Here is a 20127-nt window from a genome sequence, read left to right on the forward strand (position 1 = left end):
GGTAGGGGACTTGTAATGAGAGCCTCATAGTCACCTTTTACATCCAGATGGCTCTGGTGTCTAGTAGGCCTTTGTTGAATCATTTATTTTTATTTTTTTAAAACATATTTTTATTGATTTCAGAGAGGAAGGGAGAGGGAGAGAGAGAGAGAGAGAGATAGAAACATCAGTGATGAGAGAGAATCATTGATTGGCTGCCTCTTGCACGCCCCCCACTGGGGATCAAGCCTGCAACATGGGCATGTACCCTGACTGGGAATCAAATCTCGACCTCCTGGTTCATAGGTCGACACTCAGCCACTGAGCGATGCCAGCCGGGCATTGAATCACGTATTTTTAAAAGTGTGTTTGCTTATTGGTAGCTGTAGTTGTTAGTAGAAATGCTTATGATGTTTAGTGAAAGGTTACTGAATGGTTCACAGCCATGGCGATTACCATTTGATTCTTCCTGTGGTCTATGGATTTCCTTGCTGAGCTAAACATTTCTGGTTGGGTTTATTAGAGGAGGACTGGAGGGATAGCTCTTGATTCAGTTTCTCTTCCAGATTTACACCTTGGTCCTGTAGGTACAAATCTGACAATGGGTATGAGTCAGTTCCACAGTAGAAAACGATGACTCTTCTTCACGTGTCAGAGGCTTAGCTTCTCTCTGCCATTCTCTTTGTGTGGGTGTTACTTCTGAAGTAATCAACAGAGATGGGATCTGTGACAGCTAACACTTTCTCAGAAAATAGAACCTGACCACCATCTTGCTTCATATGGATGTGAGGTACATCTGACACCTGTCACCCCAGTTATTGCCAGTTGGTTCCACCGACTTCACAGTCTGGGAGGATAACCTGTTCCTGTCCACTCCTGGGACTGTGTGCTCGGTGAGAGGGCACCTTTCCTCCGAGGGGACTGATTTCATTTGGCCATTTGAATAGAAGGAGTTTCTAATCCCTGTCATCTTACTGTGAATTTGAAAAATTTTGAGTCTGCTAGCTTACTCTATTCTGAGTCATACTTTTGGAACTCATACTTCTTTTTTTTCTTTAGGCCAGAGAAGAATCTAAAATAATAGTAGGAACTAGGACTTGGTGGTCTTCTGTTAGTAGCAGATCTTAATTATTTACTTTCTCCTGCTTTTCAGTGGATGTAAAGGTGATTTAGAGGCTACACTCATTTGTCATTTTATTTTTTAAATTTGTGTATGCAAAGTATTTTAAATAATATATTGTCCAGTTAAGCACTATCTAGTCTAGAGGCCAAAGCATTTGCAGGTTAGCTACATAAAAGTCCAGGTGGGCCTCATTGAAAATTCCCCTTTTTATGGGGAGGGAGTTGTACAAAGTAATTCAGGAGGTTAAGTAGGGAAAACTACAAACAGAGAGGGAAGATCAAGTATAAAAGCTTAAAAGGTAAGCAGAATGCGACCATATGGAAAGTGCTAGACCTTGTTTCCTCATTTGTCTTGGGCATAGTACAAAGGAAGGTCTCGAGGTATACTTATTTCTATTTTTTTAAAATTTACCTCATCTTATTTACACTACCCATCATCTGTTTGCGCAATCCCAGTATACTTGTATAGTGGTATCAGAATGGTTAATCTGTACTCCCATGGGAGACAGCTTTTTAACTCATACAGTGCTAGTGCGTAGTTCCTGTCATCCTTAGTCTTGTGTCTCTACCCGTTTCCTAAGTTACTTAGGTAAATTTCCCCCACTTACTTCAGTGAAGTTATGCCATACATCTGTAAGTTAGATTCTTAAAAAAAAAGTATGCCCCCTTTACCTGTCTCCTCCCCCCACCTCTGGCAACTACCAATCTATTCTCTATCTATGAGCTTGTCGTTTTTGTTTTTTTAACTTTTATTTATTGATTTTTTATTTTTTTAGACAGAGGAGGGGAGTGGAGAGAGAGAAACATTAATTTTGTTGTTCCACTTATCCATGCACTCATTGGTTGATTCCTGACTGGGGATCCAACCTGCAACTTTGGCACATTGTGACAATGCTCCAACCAATCGAGCTACCCAGCCAGGGCTATGAGCTCGCTTTTTTTTGTTTTTTAAATATGTTTTTTAAACAATGTTTTTATTGATTTTTATAGAGAGAGAGGAAGGGAGAGGATGGAGAGAGAAACATCAGTGTGAGAGAGAAACATCTATGGGCTGCCTCCACACCCCCTACTGGGGATTGAATTTGCAACCCGGGCACTTACACTGACTGGGAATTGAACTGGTGACCTTTTGGTGCACAGGACGAAACTCAACCAACTGAGCCACACTGGTTTAGATTACACATAAGAGAGCGCCTAAGGTATTTGTCTTTGTCTGATTTATTTCACTTAGCATAATGTCCTCCAGGTCCATCCCTGTTGTAGCAAATAGCAAGATTTCATTATTTTTTTATGGCTGAATATTCTTCCATTGTATATATACCACAATTTCTTTATTCATCCATTGGTGAACACTTAGGTTGTTTCCATATCTTGGCTGTTGTAAATAATGACACATTTGTCATTTTAAATTCTTTCTTGCTATCTTTATTTTTTAAATTTATCTTTATTTTTGAAAGTATTACAGATGTCACCTTTTTTCTTGCTATCTTTTAGATTCATACTATTTCTAGGCCATGACTAATTTATTTTTGGTATTCAAATCTACTTTTTAACATTTAGCCTTTCTTCACATTTTTTTTGATAGGATGTCTGATAGGAGTGCCATTTATTGACTCCTCAAAGGCTTTTGGTTTGTGCTGTATGTGGGGTGATGGTAGACAGAATTTCTTGGTCCAGAGCTTATCTTCCTTGGAATCTAGGAGCCCCTCTCATTGTCCTGAGAGCACCCGGTGCTAAGCTGCCATGAAGGGTCCCTGTGGCCATCTATTCAGTGTCTAGCCCCCAAGTGATGACTTCATGCTTGGAGGTTTCACTGTCCACCACATAACCTTTCTTCGTCTCCTTTCTAATCACCTCACATCTCAGTAGTGCGCGCTGGAGTTCACCCATCTCCGTCTGGCCCTGACTTCAAAAGAAGGGGGAACCGAAGCAGCATTTCATCTTCTGAGCATCTGAAGGATTTCGAGTGTAGAAGAAGTAACCTTCAGAACCCTCCTGTGTGGAGAGAAAGGGACTGGAAGTAGGGGCAGAGGTATCGTTAGGAAGGGCCCGGGGACTGCATGCTACGTATTTTTAGTGTTGGAGTCACCAGCCACCGTCACTGAGTGAGCTCACATTCTCCTAGGGAGCATCCTGGACACTGAGTCATTACATTCCTTCGGAGTGATTCAGTTCAGCAGCTTGACACCTTCATTAATTTTATAGCACGAAGCCTGGGTGCTCTCTGCTTCCTGAACAGCGCAGGGAGTCAGGGGAATGTGGAAAATACAAAACCAGGGGAGACTGGAAGAAGAGCAGTCGAGGAGCTCTTCAGAGACACTTAAGAAATTGAACTCCTTTTTTTCATATCTCCTGGGATGGAGCACCCAACCCTTGCCACATGTGTTTGGCACATAAACCCTTCATTTCTGTTCCTGGCACACTGGCTGAACCTCTGCCTCCAGCCAGCTCATTTGCCTGCTCTGCTGAGGTCACTGCTACCGTGATCCGTGTATAATGGCATTTTCCTCCTCTTTTCAGTATGGAGGCTATTACAGTTTCTTCTCTAAACAGGACTTCAAACAATTTGCTGCCAGTTGGATTTCAAAGCCGAGGAAAAGGCAAATGTCATCCTTTTTCTCTCCCCTCTTTGGGTTCCTGCTTTGTTGGTTGCATCAAGAATCAGAGGGGCTGCTCTCTAAATTCAGGTGGGGATGCATGGGGACAAGGCATTTAAATTTGCTTTTCTTTCTCTCTGAAGGAGAAAATCCGTTTCCTTTTCAACCTTTCCTGAGAAGGAACTTTAATCTTCTCAACCTAGAAGCAAGGGTTTCCTTTCCTCTCCGGCACGTGTGAGCACTGGAGCCCTTCTGTGGCGCGGTGACTGTCGCCCTCCGAATCGGCAGCGCTGCTCTCCACGCTCCGCTCCGCTCCGCAGCTGCCCCAGCTCCCTCTGTGCTGCAGGGTGGCATCCAGAGTCTTCTCCAAAGTCACCCTGACGTCCCTACGTCGTCACTTGATATTAAACAGTACATGTTGGTCAAAATGCTTTTTATTCCCACACACATTTCTGGAAAAACTAGTTTCATAAAATGACCAAACAATGGCATTCTGTCTGACAAGCAGTTCATACCATATTTTTAACTGGAAAATTTAAATGCAGAGTTATTTCACTTGGAAAGGTAGTTTTTGCGCATATGATGTGCTACTTTTCATGAATGCTTTCACTACATATGTCAATGTGTATTTAGAGAGCCGAGGGTCAGTAATGCATGCTGTGGAATTCCCTCAATACAGATTTACACAATAGACCTTAAAAATACTACCTTCGGTCATGTCAACTCTTGTGCACTTTAACCAGAGATGTGTTATTTCTTTAATGTGAAAAACAAAAGGACAGAGGAAAGTAAAACAAAGGAAATTGGGGCTCACAGCTTAATTAGTGTAGGGTTGAACCCAGATCAACAATGAGAAGGACACAATGACAAAAACCAGGAAATTCCAAGTTGAAAGAGAGGCTCTTTCCTTTAACTCCGTGAGTGCCAGGGCACTTGCTGGCACGCTCCTTACCCAGGCTGCCCAGGCGCAGGAGGCTGCCTCAAGTACAAGTCACTGTCTTTATTTTTGAACTTCCTGGCTTTTGTTGATTTTCCCCTCCACTTTTCCCCTTGATGCAAATAAAACATACCTTTGTGTGTGTGTGTTAATTGTAGATAACCGGGCTAAAAGCACCTCTTGATTTTGTAACCCTCAGAGGAGAAAGAGTAAAAAAAAAATCCTGTCACTGTCATCTGTTCATTTTTAATGAGCAATTTTAAAAAATTGAAAATAAAAGAGGAAAATGAATAGGTGTTGAACCAGCCCTGATATGTAAATGCCAACTAGTAATTACCTAAAACCTCAATTTTCATTCTGTTTCATCTTGCAAAACATTTCATTTTCCCTGAGTGAAAACACTTCATTTGGGCTGTGCGACTTAGCAGGGCGGCCACCCGGGCCTGCGCGGCCGCTGCCTCCGGCTAGGGGGCACTTTGGCTCCGCGCTGGGGCCGCCGGAGCGCCTGTCCACCTCAAGGTTATTCCCCTCTTGCCATTCCAGTGGTTTTGCTCCGAGCGGTCGGTGGCGCCCCTCCCCCACTCCCACTCGTCTGGTTTCGGGGAGCCTCACTCCTCCTTGTCCTTGCGGAGGATCGTATTGAATTTTGGCTGACGGAGCCTTCCTCTGCATATTAACTTTCCCCTCTCACCTGCCTGCTCGCCCCTCGGCTTCCCCGAGTCGCATTTCACACCCTGCGAGCAGCTTTCTGCCAGTCTCCCTTCCTCCCTTCGACATAGATGGCCAACACAATGGCCTCTATTTTTTGTTTATTGCCTCTTCTTGTTCTTTCTTTTCATTTTGGTGTCCGGCAGTAGCTTTCCTCTATTGAAGCTCACACCCATTGGCTCCCTTGCCACACTTACAATGACAGTTTCCACATTTCTTCTACACGCCCACAGGCTTCCTTCACTCTGGGTTTAGGATCTGACACCATGGGATGTGTTTGTGGAACATTTTGGAATGTGGCTGTGGACGGCTCTGCTTCCAGGGTGCCTGCCCTCCTCAGCCTGTCCCCTCGCTGGAAAGAGAGCCTGGGGCTGTGAACCGCAGCTCCGAGAGGATTCCGGCTGCAGAAAACCAGAATTATGTCGTCCTAGGACCCTGGCTCCGAGAGTGCTTTGCCTAGAATCTCAAGGAACACGGCCTCTTTAGCGAGATATATAGCTTCATAATTAGCCCGTTGCATTTTTTTCACGAGTGCTAGCATCAGCGTTCTACGACGCGTTTCTCTGATTAACAGCTGCTTTGCAACTATTTCCTTGTGCCACCGATGACCATATTTGTCAAGGAACTCCTGACAGAGTACTGATTTCTTACTAAAATGCAGCATTTCTGTTTGAAGAGGGTTTTCTCATTCTCGGCAGTGCCTGGTGTTGAAAGTCAGTCCTTGTTAAAACTTGAGTTTCTTTGGCTTCCCGCTTGTTAACAGGATTCTGGGTATCTATCTACTTCAGAGCCCGAGTGGGGGAACCTTTCATCTCTGAGCGGCAGGTGGAGCGCTGCAGTGTTGGAATGGGGTTTCTGACCGCATATCGGTCATTTTCTTTTGCCCTGTGGTTGCGATCTCTCTGGGTTAAAAGGGGCTTGGCTTTGGTTGTTAGTGTCATTAATTTTTGAATATTTTTAATATTTGAAAATGGCTAATGAATGCTCACATTTTGGGAGATAGATGTGTATGTAGCACAAGGAGTGCTGGAGTTGGTGGCATTCCAAGTAAGTGTCACCAGAGACAGGGCATCAGGTTTGCATGTCAGGTGCGAAGTGGGAAGGCTCCCTCAAACCCCAGGTTCATTACTGGGCAGGCTCAGCTCTCCCATCCTCCCGGGCGGAAAATACAGTGTGCATCCCGGAGATGACAGCGTGCAGGGCTCTTGTAGGAGAGCAGAAAGCACATAGGAAGCAGCTCTTCCGCGAGGACTGTCAGGAACCTCGATTCTTCTCACCAGGGATTACTTATCCTACACAATGCATTTAACAGCACATAGTTCATCGCAGATAGCCCCTGAGTATACTGTATTCCATTGATTTATACAGTTACAAATCCTGGTCTCTCAAACACAAATCTCTCTCAGTTGGCCAATCATCTTGGATGCGAAGGTGTTTTCAACCTGAAGTCCTCTTTTTTCCCTGGGGTTGCTGACAGTCATTCCAGCAGAGCCATTGCAAAGGCAAGAATTTACTCCTGTTCTTTGTACCTCAGTTTCACCTCTAGCTTTAAGGCAGTGGTTCTCAACCTTGGCTGCACATTAGACTCACCTGGCAATCTTTTTAAAATCCTGGTTTCTGGGCCTCATCCTCCAGAAATTCTTTTTCTTTGTTACTAATGTTGTGGCCCCACCCCATAACAAAGAAACAGAATTTCCGGAGGATGAGGCCCAGAAATCAGGATTTTAAAAAGATTCCCAGGTGATTCTAATGTGCAGCCAAGGTTGAGAACCACTGCTTTAAGGGATAAACAGTGAAAATTATCAAATTCCCCTAAAATCGTGGAGTTGATGGTGGCAGGGTTGTTTTATTTTGCTTTTAGGAAGAGGGGGGCAGAAGACAAGGTCACAGGAATATGGTGGTAAGAAACTCTGCTGCTGTTTTCTCCCGAGTTCACCATCTTTATTTTTATGAAACCAGCCTCGGGTATCGAGGTGCACTCATTAAGAACTCACGATGGGCGAGGAGGAGAAAGGAAAGCCAGTGCCATGTTTACTGTGGTCTCAAAAGCAAGTGGCTTCCACAGCGGCATCGGGAACTTTGCGCCAGGCTTTCCCCTGGCTTGCTGCTCTCCCACAACATGCAATCAAGTTCCTGTTGCCGTTTTACGTCTTTGACATGGAGGCGGCAGATTTGGCCTGAATTTATGTAATTTAGTTGGGGACAAGTATAACCCATGAATAGTCACATTCATCTCCTAATTAGAAAATCAAGTGATAATACAGGACAGGCTGCAGGCACCCCATCATTTCATCCAACAAAAGCATGTGTGTGTGTGCTGGGTCTCTGCAGGGGAAAGCGTCTGTTGAATTGCTTCATGAAGTTAATGAAAAGTGTCCAACAACAGCGGAATGCAAGATGCAGACCAAGTGCACCGCCAGTGTATTTAGTGTGTTAACACCTCTGCATTGGGGGGAAAGATTTTGGGGAAATCTAGGTAGAAATCGTAGGGCTTATGAAATTCTAGATTGGACAGGCCTTCATTCCCCTGTTGTAGTGCTAGTTCCTATGCGGCGGGAGGAGGAGGGTAGAGAGTAGCCAAAGAAATTAGTGGCAGGAGAGAGGCTTTCCTATGTTCACACTTACATGTAGCTGCTTAGCTGGGTCTCCTCCTTATTCAGCACATTATGTGGAGGCTGTTAGTTTGGATGCTTTATATTTTTGCATCTGGTGTAGTGATATCGATGCTGTTAAATATGTGATTTGCCTGTCGCCTGCATTTTCAGACAAAGATCAAGAGGAGCATAAACAAGCCCCAACTATACTTTATGTAGGTGTTTGGCAGTATTATTTTATATGGCATGAAATTAGTGAATGGAAACTTTAAAAGAAATTGTTCATATTTTTGCAAGTTTGAAGTGTGCCGGGACTTTGTCAAATTCCCGTTAAAATAAATACGTCAATTTCATCTCCCTTCCAAATTCATTTATCTTGCTTTTTTAAAAGGTGTTTTCTACTTTACCTGATGTTTAAATTGGATTCGCTCGTTTATGCTGTTCTTTGCTATATCCCCCACGTTTTTCTTAAATGAATTACTAATGACAGAGCACTCCATCATCCCCTCTCTACAGCCACTTTAAGGAAAGCATGGTGATCTAAACCTTTTAACCTATTAAAGATGATTTTTCCCAATTGAATCAGACCCACCACAGGTGTAATAACTAATCATTTAAACTACACCTGCTATTATGTATTTTTAAGCCATTATGCGTGTTGGATAGATGATAATTCATGTTTATTGCATTGTCCGATGGATCCGTTTTGCCTACACTAGGCTGATTAATGTATTTAAAGAAATAAGAGATGCAATTTTTTAAAAAAAATTGATGGAATGCGCCAAGCACTGCATTGAGTGCACCATTAAACCCATCAGAACTTTGCTCTCTGACCAGAAATGCATATACCAAGGACTATATTAAAAAAGCAAGGTGAAACCTGTGCATTTTAGTGGTGGGATTCTGTTTTCTTTCTCTGTCATGGAAAATTTTGGAAGGATGAGGGGAAGGTGTATGCTTATGGGTAAATGAGCGGAACTGTGCTGTTAGCATCTCCTGCCTAGGACCCCCTCGTCTGGCGCCTGGTACACATGCCCCCCCCCCCCCCGCGAGCGGAGACTGCGCCTGGTGTGAGCGCTCTGACTGTCTCGTGCGTCGAGGTGTACTTTTTTCTCCAGGTGAAGAACATTGATTCCCGAGCCATCTGAGCTGTGCACGTTGGCATTGACCCCGTGGGCCGGCCCGTGCCAGTGTGACTAACTGTCCTCTTGCAGGGCACAGGCCTGTCTTCCTGTAGTTTTCTCCTTCCTCCCCACTTCTCCCCTTTCCTGTTCTTTTGCCTCCCCTTCTACTCGGGCTCCTCTGCTTCCTCTTGTCCGAATGCCCCTGCCTTCTTCTCCCCTCCCTTCCCCTACTCCTCCCCTTTCCTTTGCTTTTTTCCCTCTTCTTTCTTTCCCCTCTCCCATCTCTTTATTAAAATGCACCCATTTTAGGGATGTTTGTCCAATTCTTGATTTTGGTGCAACCTGAGATGATGATTGAAGGCTGGGAGGGGGTGAGTATGTAGTTTTGGGGTTCTAGACTCTTCAGCATCGGTTTTCTGTAGTTTAGAACTGGTTGGTGATCACTGCAGTTCATGATGGGAGCTAATATGTTTGCAAATTATAACCAGTCTCAAGGAACACGAGGTTTCCTATCATTCATAGGCCCAAAACTTAAGAACTGGGATCTCTGAGTTCATTCATCCTTTAGGGAGAATGTGTTAGGGAAATATATAAGGAATTGCCCTGGCTTTTTTTTTTTTTTTTAAACAACAATATACTTTTTATTGATTTTTTACAGAGAGGAGGGGAGAGGGATAGAGAGTTAGAAACATTGATCAGCTCGCAACCAAGGTACATGCCCTTGACTGGAATCGAACCTGGGACTCTGGGACCCTTAGCGTCTGCAGGCCAATGCTCTATCCTCTGAGCCAAACTGGTTAGGGCTTGTTTTTCTTTTTACTTATCCACATATTTTGTCATCAAAGAAGTCTGTCTGGTATCAAAATTTAAATTCATATAAAATATAAAAAGAATATTTGTAATTTGTGTTCCACTTGTAGTCACAGTACTTTCTGTTTGAATCTCTGTATATTACTCTTAGTCTGAAGGATCTTAGAAAACTTCCTTATATTTGGCCCCTTAGACATTTTTTTCTCTCAACAGCTTATGAGTGAACTGCAGGCCTGTTGACTTTACCTGTAACATGAGACTATATTATTCTTTGGTTTTGATGAGATGAATCACGGCAGTCATTGAAAACAGCCCCCTTCCTACCTGGGGCAGGTTCCCATTGCGCTGGTGTCTGGGAGGAGAGCAGGCAGGCTGCGTGCAGTCACGCTGAGTGTGTGCTGAGTGACGTGAAGGTGAATACCTTCGGCGCTTCTTCCGTCCTCTCCGTGGCTCCTTCACAGACATGAAGATTTCTTAACTGTCTTGCCAAGGTAGATAGACAATCTGTCAGTCTGTCAGCTTTTAGCTATGAAACCCCAAACTTTGTCCTTCGAAGTCTTTTCCGAATCGAGCACCATTACAGGAGGGGGACCAGGGTGAAAGGCTGTGCATGTTGCCTCATAGGGGATCAGCCCAGCGGATGTTCCGCACTTTGCCGGGCTCTGCAGAGGCAGTGTAGTCTCTTCCTTCAGGTTCTTGCAGTGTGTTTGAGAGGCAGCCTGGACATTAGAAGACAGTGCAGTTATGTCTTTGGTACAGTGCACATGACACGCATTGAGGAAGTTGAGAGAATAGGGAGACCAGAGATGGCTGGCTGACGTAGGGAGGGCTTTAAGGAGTTAGCACAGGCCGTAAAAGGGCTGTGCTGGGGTGTGTGTGTGAGAGAGAAATGTTCAGACAAGTAGAGGCGGGAAAGGGAAGGCCTAGAAACAGGGTATAGCACGGGCACACGTGTTGTGACGTAGGTGAGCCTGGGAGGAGAGAGCTGCCTGCCGAGGAGGATGAAGAGTCAGCTTGAACAGGGAGAACAGGAAGAGATTGTGGCAGGTCTTAAACGCTAGGCTGAGGGGATTAGATTTGATAGAATCAGATACAGGAAACCAGTGAAGGCAGGGAACTGACATACGTTTTGTTCAGATAAATTTTAAATGTGAGAAATAACTGCTTATAAATGTGACCCCAATGGTGTGTTATTTCTATGGACATGGGATAAACTTACAGGATTTTTAATCTTGAGGTTCAGACTATTGACGTTTACTTTTCTTCTCTGTTGTATTCCCTCCCACCAGATTGCAACAGCAGTGAAGTTTCTACAGAACTCCCGTGTCCGCCAGAGCCCCCTTGCGACCAGGAGAGCATTCCTTAAGAAGAAAGGTACCGGTTCCTCATGGCCATGCACCGTGGCCTGCGGAAAGGGGCGGGACGGGGCAGATGGACGCAGTGCTGATGAAGGGATCTCCTATAATGGTCCCACTAAAGTGGGGGTGGGTTCGAGGGGTGCCCCCTAGGGGGGAATGCTGGCTTTTTCCTAACGGAGGAGCAGAGATGATCTAATTCGGATAATTGAGCTCCAAATATAAGGTCAACAACTTAGCCCAGAACAGCCTGGCACAGCTGGATTCAGCAGCAGAGAGGCCCCTTGGATAAGACTCCTGCTTTCTGCTCCGATCTTCTGATAATGGCCCTGGCTGGAAGGCGGCTGGCCTCAGATTAGCTCCTGTAATAAAGAATGAGGAAGAAAAAAATGAAGGAAAAGGGAAATGAGATGAATAAACAAGGTCAGGTTAAGGTCAAGCTTGGGGTCCGTCTGATTTACGGATTGAAGTGGTGAATTACTGGTTTGGTGGTATTTCTGTAGGCATGGAGTAAGTGGGTCTTGACCAATTCAGTATTGTCCGAAGCAGACAGACTCTATTCTGGCTCTGTTGAAATTCAGGATAGTTTTCTTTTTGTTAAACAACAACAACAAAAAACAACTACACCAAAACCCCTCAAAACAAAGAAACCCAATTTTTCATTTTTTTTTTCTAGAAAGCTCTTATAACCATGAGGGAGGAAAGAGACTCCACCCCCGCCCCCCCCCCCCCCCACACACACACACACACACCAGACTCTCTTTACTTGAAGAGCTGGAATGCCAGCCTCAAAATTCTGGGTTTTGAGCTTTAAGTCATTTGTGGCTGGAAAAGCAGGTGGAGTGGTTTGGTGGTATTTCCTAGGTCTGCTCCATGGGATCCCACTGAGGTGACCCTGCAGGACGGAGTTCCAGGGCTGGGCTCGCAGGCCAGGGCGAATACGCCCGAGCATTTCATTCACAGGCAGCGAGCTGTTGAGAGGTTGCCTCAAGACTGTCCCTGGGACCGAGCTGCAGAGGGGCGCTGTGCGCTTGCTGGCGGCATCCTGCTCGCCCCCATCAGCAGGAGATTATTAAAATTTGGAGTGCGTTGGCTGGCCTCTCCACTCCACAACCATCATGCCATAAAAGAGTTTTTCCTTGAAATATGTGTACCTATGGGGAGTAATTAATCATAAAAGCTTGGGGATTTCAGCTCTCTCATCAAAGCATCGAAGCTGGGGAAAGCTGAGCCTAAAAGCTGTGTTGATTACCCGGGGTAACCTGAGACAAAATCTATGGTTGCCGAGAGATCCTTCGCCCCAGTATATTGTGCAATATTATAACTGCCTGATCTTCTCTTCCACTGACAATGACCAGTTATTCCTCATTTTCTCTCAAACGCATCTGGGTTAGAATTTCATTTGCAGAGGGTATTTAGAGCAATTTAGAGACAAATGTCTCTGGTGTTTGCCCGGCACTTCCCCACCGCAGGCTTTGCTGAGCAGTTTTAGTATCAGGAGCTCCATCTAATCTGTTTAATTTTAATAAATCCCTGACTGGGAGAGGGAGAGAAAAAAAGAGAGAGAGAGAGAGAAACTCGGAACCAAATAATACTTCTTTTGAGTTAGTTGGCTAATAATCGCTGTAGAGAGGAAACCATTTTGTATAATTGTTATTTGTTGCTCCTTTTTAAAAGAAAACACAACTGGTAGATTAATTCATCTAAGAGTTTACTCTGTGCCACGCCCTGCGTTAGTCGGAGCCGAGGAAATCCCTGCCCTCTCAGAACTTCAGTTCTACTGAGGAAGGCAGGCCAGTGAGTGAAAGAACGACATGTGTGGTATATGGTATGGCAAGTGCCCTGGCTCGGTCGTCGGTTGTGTACAGATCGTGGTGTTGGTGTGGGCGTGGGTCACACTTTTACACCGACGGTTAGAGCCGGTCCCGCTCGGAGGTGGTAGCTGAGCGCAGACCTGAAGGAGATGAGTATTCGCTGGCAGTGGGCTTCACCCCTTCCTGACCCCTCGTGTGGGTTAGCGCGTTTAGAATTTTCGGCAGCAGAAACCTTGAGAGGCACCCTACCCTTCTTCCCCAGGCATTTACTGTATTTAAACTTGGAGTAGCTGGACTTAATCCCACATCTCCATTCTCTTTGAAAAGGTATTTGATAATTATCAGTAATTACCCATTTCTGAGCTGAGTCACAATAGGCAAAGTTCTGGCAGGACCTTTTCTGGACAGAGAATTCTAAGGTTTGATCGGCGTCTGGGGGAGAAGAACCCATCATGGATTTAAACGTCACTTTTAAAATTTCCTGTTGTTCCCAGGGTCAGGGGACTGATTAGTGTATCTTCAGTTCGCAGGCTGACGCTCTGTCCACTGAGCCAAACCAGCCAGGGCTGAGTAGTGTATCTTGTCACCATCCTGAGACTAGGATGAGGGAGGAGGGGCTTTTGCAAAGGAGCAAGCATGTGCCTGTCCCTAATAGAAGTTGGGAAGGAAGGAGACTCGGTCTTTGGGGTTGGGGAGGCTGTCTTAGGGGTGGGGGGACCAAGGTTCTGGTACCCTGACCACTGGTGTCTCCCCGAAGGGCTCACTGCAGTGGTGGGTTGGAAGGGCTGGCGTGAGGCGAGCGCACAGCTACTGTCGTCTTGGCTTTTCCTAGTAAATGTCACTTCGGGGAATTGCAGTGGAGCTCTGCCTTGAATTATAATCTTGACTTTCTTTTTTTTAATAAACATCTCTTTCCTGAAAAGGCAAATCCAATTTTGTTTTCTTTTAATATTATTTAATATTTAATATAGAAATTGAGATCCCTGTAGTGCATGTCAGTTCGGTGGAAAATGAGGGTAACTTGAGGCGCATCAGCTGAGTTTGTTTTATTGTGAAACTGCAGCGGGAGCAGGGGCTGCTCCTGCCCCCCTTAATGACAGGTTAGACGGATGCTCTGATTTCTGGGTCGTGGAGCGTGGCATAGGGATGGAAGAACGTGGTTTGCAAAGGTCTTTTGTGTTTGTGTTTTTTTATTTTTGTTTTTTGGAGATCTCTTTCGGATGCTTTAAAGTCTGAATATGGAGTCATTAATGAGAAACATGAAGTTATTAGAGTCATTTATCATTTTCTTTGAAGTTTGTACTGCCATTTTGTGTAATTTACAACATTTCTTTTATCGGGAGTTTTTTGGATGAAAGAGAAAAGCAGCTGTTCACCTTCAGAGCGTTAGAAGAAATGTTTCCCCTCAACCACTCGATTCTGCAGATGACACATCAACTGCAGAGCCAGCCCACGGCAGGGCAGTGACTGCGTGTGGGGTTTAAGCCCGCACAGAACTGGCCTCTACATGGAAGCGCTTCTTGCCAGACAGGCATCATTGCCAGGCTCTCAGCAGGCTGCGGTCCAGCTTACAAACAGCAATCGAATCAGTCCAGAAAGTTAGAGGCTTGGTCATTGTTGTCAATAGGCTTATGTTGATCTGACACCCTATCCAACCACAAAATGTAGGAGGCAGTCTGCCTCCAAACGTGTGTGGCAGGCTGAGCGTAAGGTGGGGAAGTACTGCCCGTTCCAGGGGGACAAACGGGGGCTGAGGTGCTAGGTGAGGTGGAGGCACGGGGAGTTGTCTGTCTGCTCACTGCACTTTCACTATCATCCTGCGTAGTGGGGCCTGCTTATTGTGCCCTCTCCAGTGGATATACCTTCTCCCTCATCTGAGAAACAGTCTGGGGGTGGGAGGAAAACTAAGCAAATAAATCTCACCGCTGTGCTTTCTCATTCTGAACGGTGAGACAAGGCCTTCTCTTTCTTCTGTTCCTGCAAGTGGACCCCCCAGTGGAAAACTGCCTCCTTGCAGGAAGTGACCGTGAGGAAGAATCCGGAGGGTCTCAGCCTTGGGAGGGGGGCAGAGGGGAAGGCTTCTCTCACTGGACTATTTTAAGGGGAAGTAAATTCTTACACAGATTTCAACTTGGCTCTCTTTTATTACTTTTCTTTTTTATCATTTACTCCATTTCTCGAGGTAGTTTGCATGTCCTTGAATGGAATCTCGTTACCATGAAAGCTTTTTTAGCATTGATTTCATAACAGTCTTAATTTAATAGTGCCATCATTACTGAGAAGCTCTGGGAGTGGGCCCCGGCTTTCCAGGTCACTGACCTTTTAATTACAAACCTTGTTCTGATGGCCAGGTTATCGACTGGACAGCTCCCAGCTTGTGCCCCCAGGATGAAAACGAAAATAACTGCGTTTCCTCCCCCATCTCCAGGAAAAAAAAGTAACCTCATGTGTCTCTAAAATTAATTTTCTCCTTCAGCAATTAATTCTTTAATGTGTCTTAGAGAAGCCAGAAGTCTTGTTATAACGCTGTTTTTTCTAGAGCGTGGGTCCAGCAGATAGCTTGGAGGGGCCGGGGAAGAGGACGGAGATCATGCCAGCTACCGCCCGCGCTTGATCGCGGCCCATTTCCTTGTCCTTGGAAAACTCCTGCGGCTGAGCTGGAAGGAATAGCATTGGCCCTGTGAGGGGCGGCCTGGCCCTTCTGACTCTTTGTTGATGAGATGTGGGTTGCAGCATCAAGACTTAAATTCATTCCCGTACTGCTGGAGCCACCTTAAAAAGGTGTTCTCGTTCTGAGAAAGACAAGGGTTGGATGATTTTTCTTGGCATGTGTTACTTCTCTGTTTGTCTCAGATGACTACACGAGGAGTTCTACTCAGCCTTGAACTTGACCTGAATAGGTTCTCCCTCTCTCACCATGAAGAGGGAGAAAACACGGAGAGGGCAGTGGCCCATAAGTAGGACAACCATTGGTTCTGGTTTGCCCAGTACTGTCCTGGCTTTAGCACCGGAATTCTTAAGTCCCGGGCAGCTCCTCAGTCCTGGGCAAACAGGTCACCCCAGCAGTACAGCCTTACTCAGGAGCGAGAGCTACCAGAGACAAAGTGGGTATGTGTTTACAAGCTGGAGAAAGAAGTTCGGCAGTCAATCCCTGAGAGCCCAGCTGCGGTTGAGTGACATCTTCCTCACACGCTGCCTGCTGCCACTCCCCCGGCCCTGCCCTGGTTTGGGTCCAGTGCAGAGAGCCTCTGGGGGTGGGAGGCTGTGCCCTGCAGGTGTGAGGGGAGCCGCTGGTGCCAAGCAGACAGGGCTGTGTGTGGCAGCCACGTGCTTGTTCCTGAGGATGATTGAGCATCTCCATCCATCTGTTGTAAACGGACCATCTTCCTTCCCTGCCAGTCTTGCATCTGCATATCTGTCACCTGCTGTTCTGGACCAGCCCATTCATCACACTGACTGGTGTTCCCCCCATCAATTTTCCTGCTTCCCTTGTTATCCAAACTTGTCTTGAGCTCCACAGATTTTCCTAGGCATCCGGGGTGAGCTATAGCAGCTAGACCAGCTGAATGCCGTGGAAATAGGGTTTCCATGGCTTCCCCATTCAGAGGGGAGCTGATAACACTTGCTCCCCAAAGTAGGCTGAGTCAAGTAGGTACCTACACTTCACCCTATGATTGTGGGGGGGGGGGGCAGTGGACAGCTTGGTGGGGTGGGCGGGAATAACAAAGCTCTCTGGATTTACCCAACTGCTATGAGATTTTCCCCTGAAAATGAAAAATGATTCTTCTTTTCTTAAACTTGTGTACCTGAAATAATATTACATTGTGCAATAGTCCCCCCTTAATCTGCGGTGGATAAGTTCCGAGATCCCAGTGGGTGCCTGAAACTGTGGATAGCACAGAACCCTGTATACACTATATTTTTTCCTATCAGACACACCTTTTCACTTACATGAGGCACTTTATGGCTTCTCTTTGGCATATCCGAGTTGCCAGAATCACGATTCTTGTGCTTTTGCTATGAGGTAAAAGAAGGGTTTCTGGAACACAAGCACTGCGTCCCGCGACAGCCAAGCTGATAACTGAGGGGGCTGCTAAGTGACGAACGGGCAAGCGCGTGCGGCATGGAGAGGGTGGACAGAAGGATGATTCACGTCCCTGGAGGGATGGAGTGGGAGGGTTCGAGATTTCATCTTTCTCCTCAGAAGGGTGTGTAATTTAAAGCTTATGAATGTTTACTTCTGGAATTTTCTATTTACTGTTTTTGGACTGTGGTTGACCGTGGTTAATTGAAACTGTGGATTTGGTGGGACTACTGTATTAAAGGTTTTCTTTCATCTTTTTGAAAATGTAAGATATGTACAAGGCTTAAAAAATTCAAAACCGTAAAGAAGGATATACAGTGAAAAAGAACTCTTCCTCCTATCTCTTGGTCCCGTCTCCCCTCCTGTTCTTTTTCCCAGAGGATGCTATTACCAGTTTCTTACGCATCGTTCCAAAGGTAATGTGTCCATAGAAAAGCGTGCCAACATCTATTACTCCCCCCACAGAAACAAACACTTTTTAAATACAGTGGTAGCAGGTTTACACTTTACACTTGACATTATGTCTTGGCAGCCATTCCACACCAATACACGGGCTTGCTTCATTCTTCTCAGTGGCTGCATAGTATTCCATTATATGTGTCTCAGTTTCTTTTAACCAGTCCCAAGTTAGTGAACATAGAGGTTGATTCTTATGTTTTGTTGTTTCAAACAACGCTGCAGTGAATATATTCTTGTGTAGACAGTGTTTGACACGTGTTAGTTTGGCACTCTGCTAAAATAAAAGCATTTTGTATATGGTGAGTAGACTAGGGCATATTCTTTTTTAAAAAATATATTTTATTAATTTTTTACAGAGAAGAAGGGAGAGGGATAGAGAGTTAGAAACATCGATGAGAGAGAAACATCAATTCAGCTGCCTCCTGCACACTTCCTACTGGGGATGTGCTCGCAACCAAGGTACATGCCCTTGACTGGGATCGAACCTGGGATCCTTCAGTCCGCAGGCCGACACTCTTATCTACTGAGCCAAACCGGTTAGGGCTAGGGTATATTCTTCTTGCTTAAAATTTCATGAGATTGTGTTCCCCCAAAGAGAATATAAAACTATTTTCTAGGTAGAAAAAAGTTAATGAGAAAAAAAAGACAGCACAGGACTTCTTATGAACACAGCACAGATTTGGACTCTGAGAGGACATTGTGGTCATCGGTTGCATGAAAAATGCTTTCGTTCTAAAAGAACCCTTTTAGCCTGTTTCTGAAAGGATATGGGCTCATAAATTTAAGTTTTGATTCCAAATAAACATTTAAATAAATGGAAAGCTTCAGAAACTTGAAGGTTATCTTTTTTCAGATGAAGTATACAGCTTAGTTTTCTTTGTCATTGTTGGACATTTTATGGGTCCGAGGGCATTGGTTAGGTAGTCAGCCTTTATTTAGTGCCTCTTGTGTGCAGAGTATTATTGCGTTAGGCACTTCACGAAAGAAAAGCCAACTCTCCATCTTGTACAACAGGCTCATCAGGAGGTTGTGGGAATGATGCTTAGTGCTTATCAGCTAGGCCTGTGTGTATCCATGAGATACAGCAGTGCCTCAGCTAGAAGTCAGCAAAGCCAGACGGGGGAGAGGCCAGAGTATAAAGCTCACTAGACTGTGAGCTCCTCCAGGGCAGTGACCACGTCTCACTCTTTCCAGCATCCTCAGCGCGCAGCTTGGCCAGCCTCAGCCAGAGACTAATGAATGAGCGAGTGAGTGAAGGCACGACTGCAGTCAGAAGACACGGGAACAGTTTCAAAGGGGCTCGGTTATTCCTAAGTCTATGATTTAGGTGTTTGTTCAACTCTAGTGTCATGTAAAGTAGCTTCAGGATTGCTAACTTAGGTGCCATTACCAACTAGAGTACAGTGTTTATATGCAGTTCTTTTTGTCTTCAGTCTTTTTATTTATTTTTAAAATATTTTTATTGACTTCAGAGAGGAAGGGAGAGGGAGAGAGAGATAGACACAGCAATGATGAGAGAGAATCATAGATCGGCTGCCTCCTGCACGCTGCACACTAGGGATTGATCCCGCAACACGGACATGTGCCCTGACCTAGAATCGAACTGTGACCTTCTGGTTCATAGGTTGAAGCTCAACCACTGAGCCAGGCCGGCCAGGCTTGTCTTCAGTCTTATAGTATCCAGTAAAAACACTCTTTTCCAGGTTGCTCAGGTTCAACACAGCTCACTTTTGACCTAGACACTGAAGGAGGCAGTGGGCATAGATGGTCAGAGAAGAGTGGGAGGGTATTGTGAGTAAGGGAGGCTTATGCACAGGCATGTGTGCAATTAGCTGGGTTGGACCAGGGGTTCTGCACAAAGGCAGGGAATTGAGTTTGGTGAGATGGGCAGTGAAGGAGGAGCCAGTGTTAGGACTCAATATTATAAATAATTAGAGACCCAGTGCATGAATTCGTGCATGGGTGGAGTCTGGCTGGCCGGGCCCCAATTGGGGTGAATCGGAGCCAGGCCTGTTGGAAGGAGGAGATGATGGGAGGTTGGCTGGCTGCGGGGAGGGGCCCCAGGCGATTGGCTGGTGGTTCCCGCCCCCGATTGGGGTTGGGGGGCCGATTGGGGGTCAGCAGCTGGAGAGGGGTCATGGGAGGTTGGCCGGCCAGCCCCATCCCCAATTGGTGTGTGGGGGGGGGATCAAGGGCGGAGCTGGCTGGGGGAGGGGCCGCGGGCTAATGGGGGTGGTGGGAGCTGATCGGGGGTGGGGCCGGCTGTGGGGAGGGGCTATGGGCAGTGGGCTGGCTGGCCCTTCCCCCAAGTGGGGCGGGGAGGGGCTGATCAGGGGCCAGCGGCCTGGGGGAGGGGCCATGGGTGGTTGGCCGGCTGGCTCTGCCCCTGACCAGAGTAGGGGGGCCATTCTGGGGTGGAGCTGGCTGGGGGGAGGGGCCGCGGTCCATTGGAGTGGTGGGGGCCATCAGGAGCGGAGCTGGCCGTGGGGAGGGCCGCAGACGTTAGCCGGCAGGCCTGCTCTGATGGGGTGGGGGGGGCTGATC

General features: G+C 46.1%; 1 protein-coding gene across 4 annotated transcripts in view; it reads left to right on the top strand.

Moving 5' to 3' along the window:
* Positions 1-20127, top strand: part of PEX14 (peroxisomal biogenesis factor 14) — a 138294-nt gene that overhangs the window by 47227 nt on the left and 70940 nt on the right. For all 4 annotated transcript variants that reach the window (XM_023746033.1, XM_023746036.1, XM_023746034.1 and 1 more), the window contains one exon: positions 11161-11245. In XM_023746033.1, coding sequence (XP_023601801.1) covers positions 11161-11245 — 85 coding nt within the window. The remainder of the gene's footprint in view (positions 1-11160; positions 11246-20127) is intronic.

This window comes from Myotis lucifugus, unplaced genomic scaffold (assembly GCF_000147115.1).
Source record: "Myotis lucifugus unplaced genomic scaffold, Myoluc2.0 scaffold_621, whole genome shotgun sequence".
NCBI classification, from domain to species: Eukaryota; Metazoa; Chordata; class Mammalia; order Chiroptera; family Vespertilionidae; genus Myotis; species Myotis lucifugus.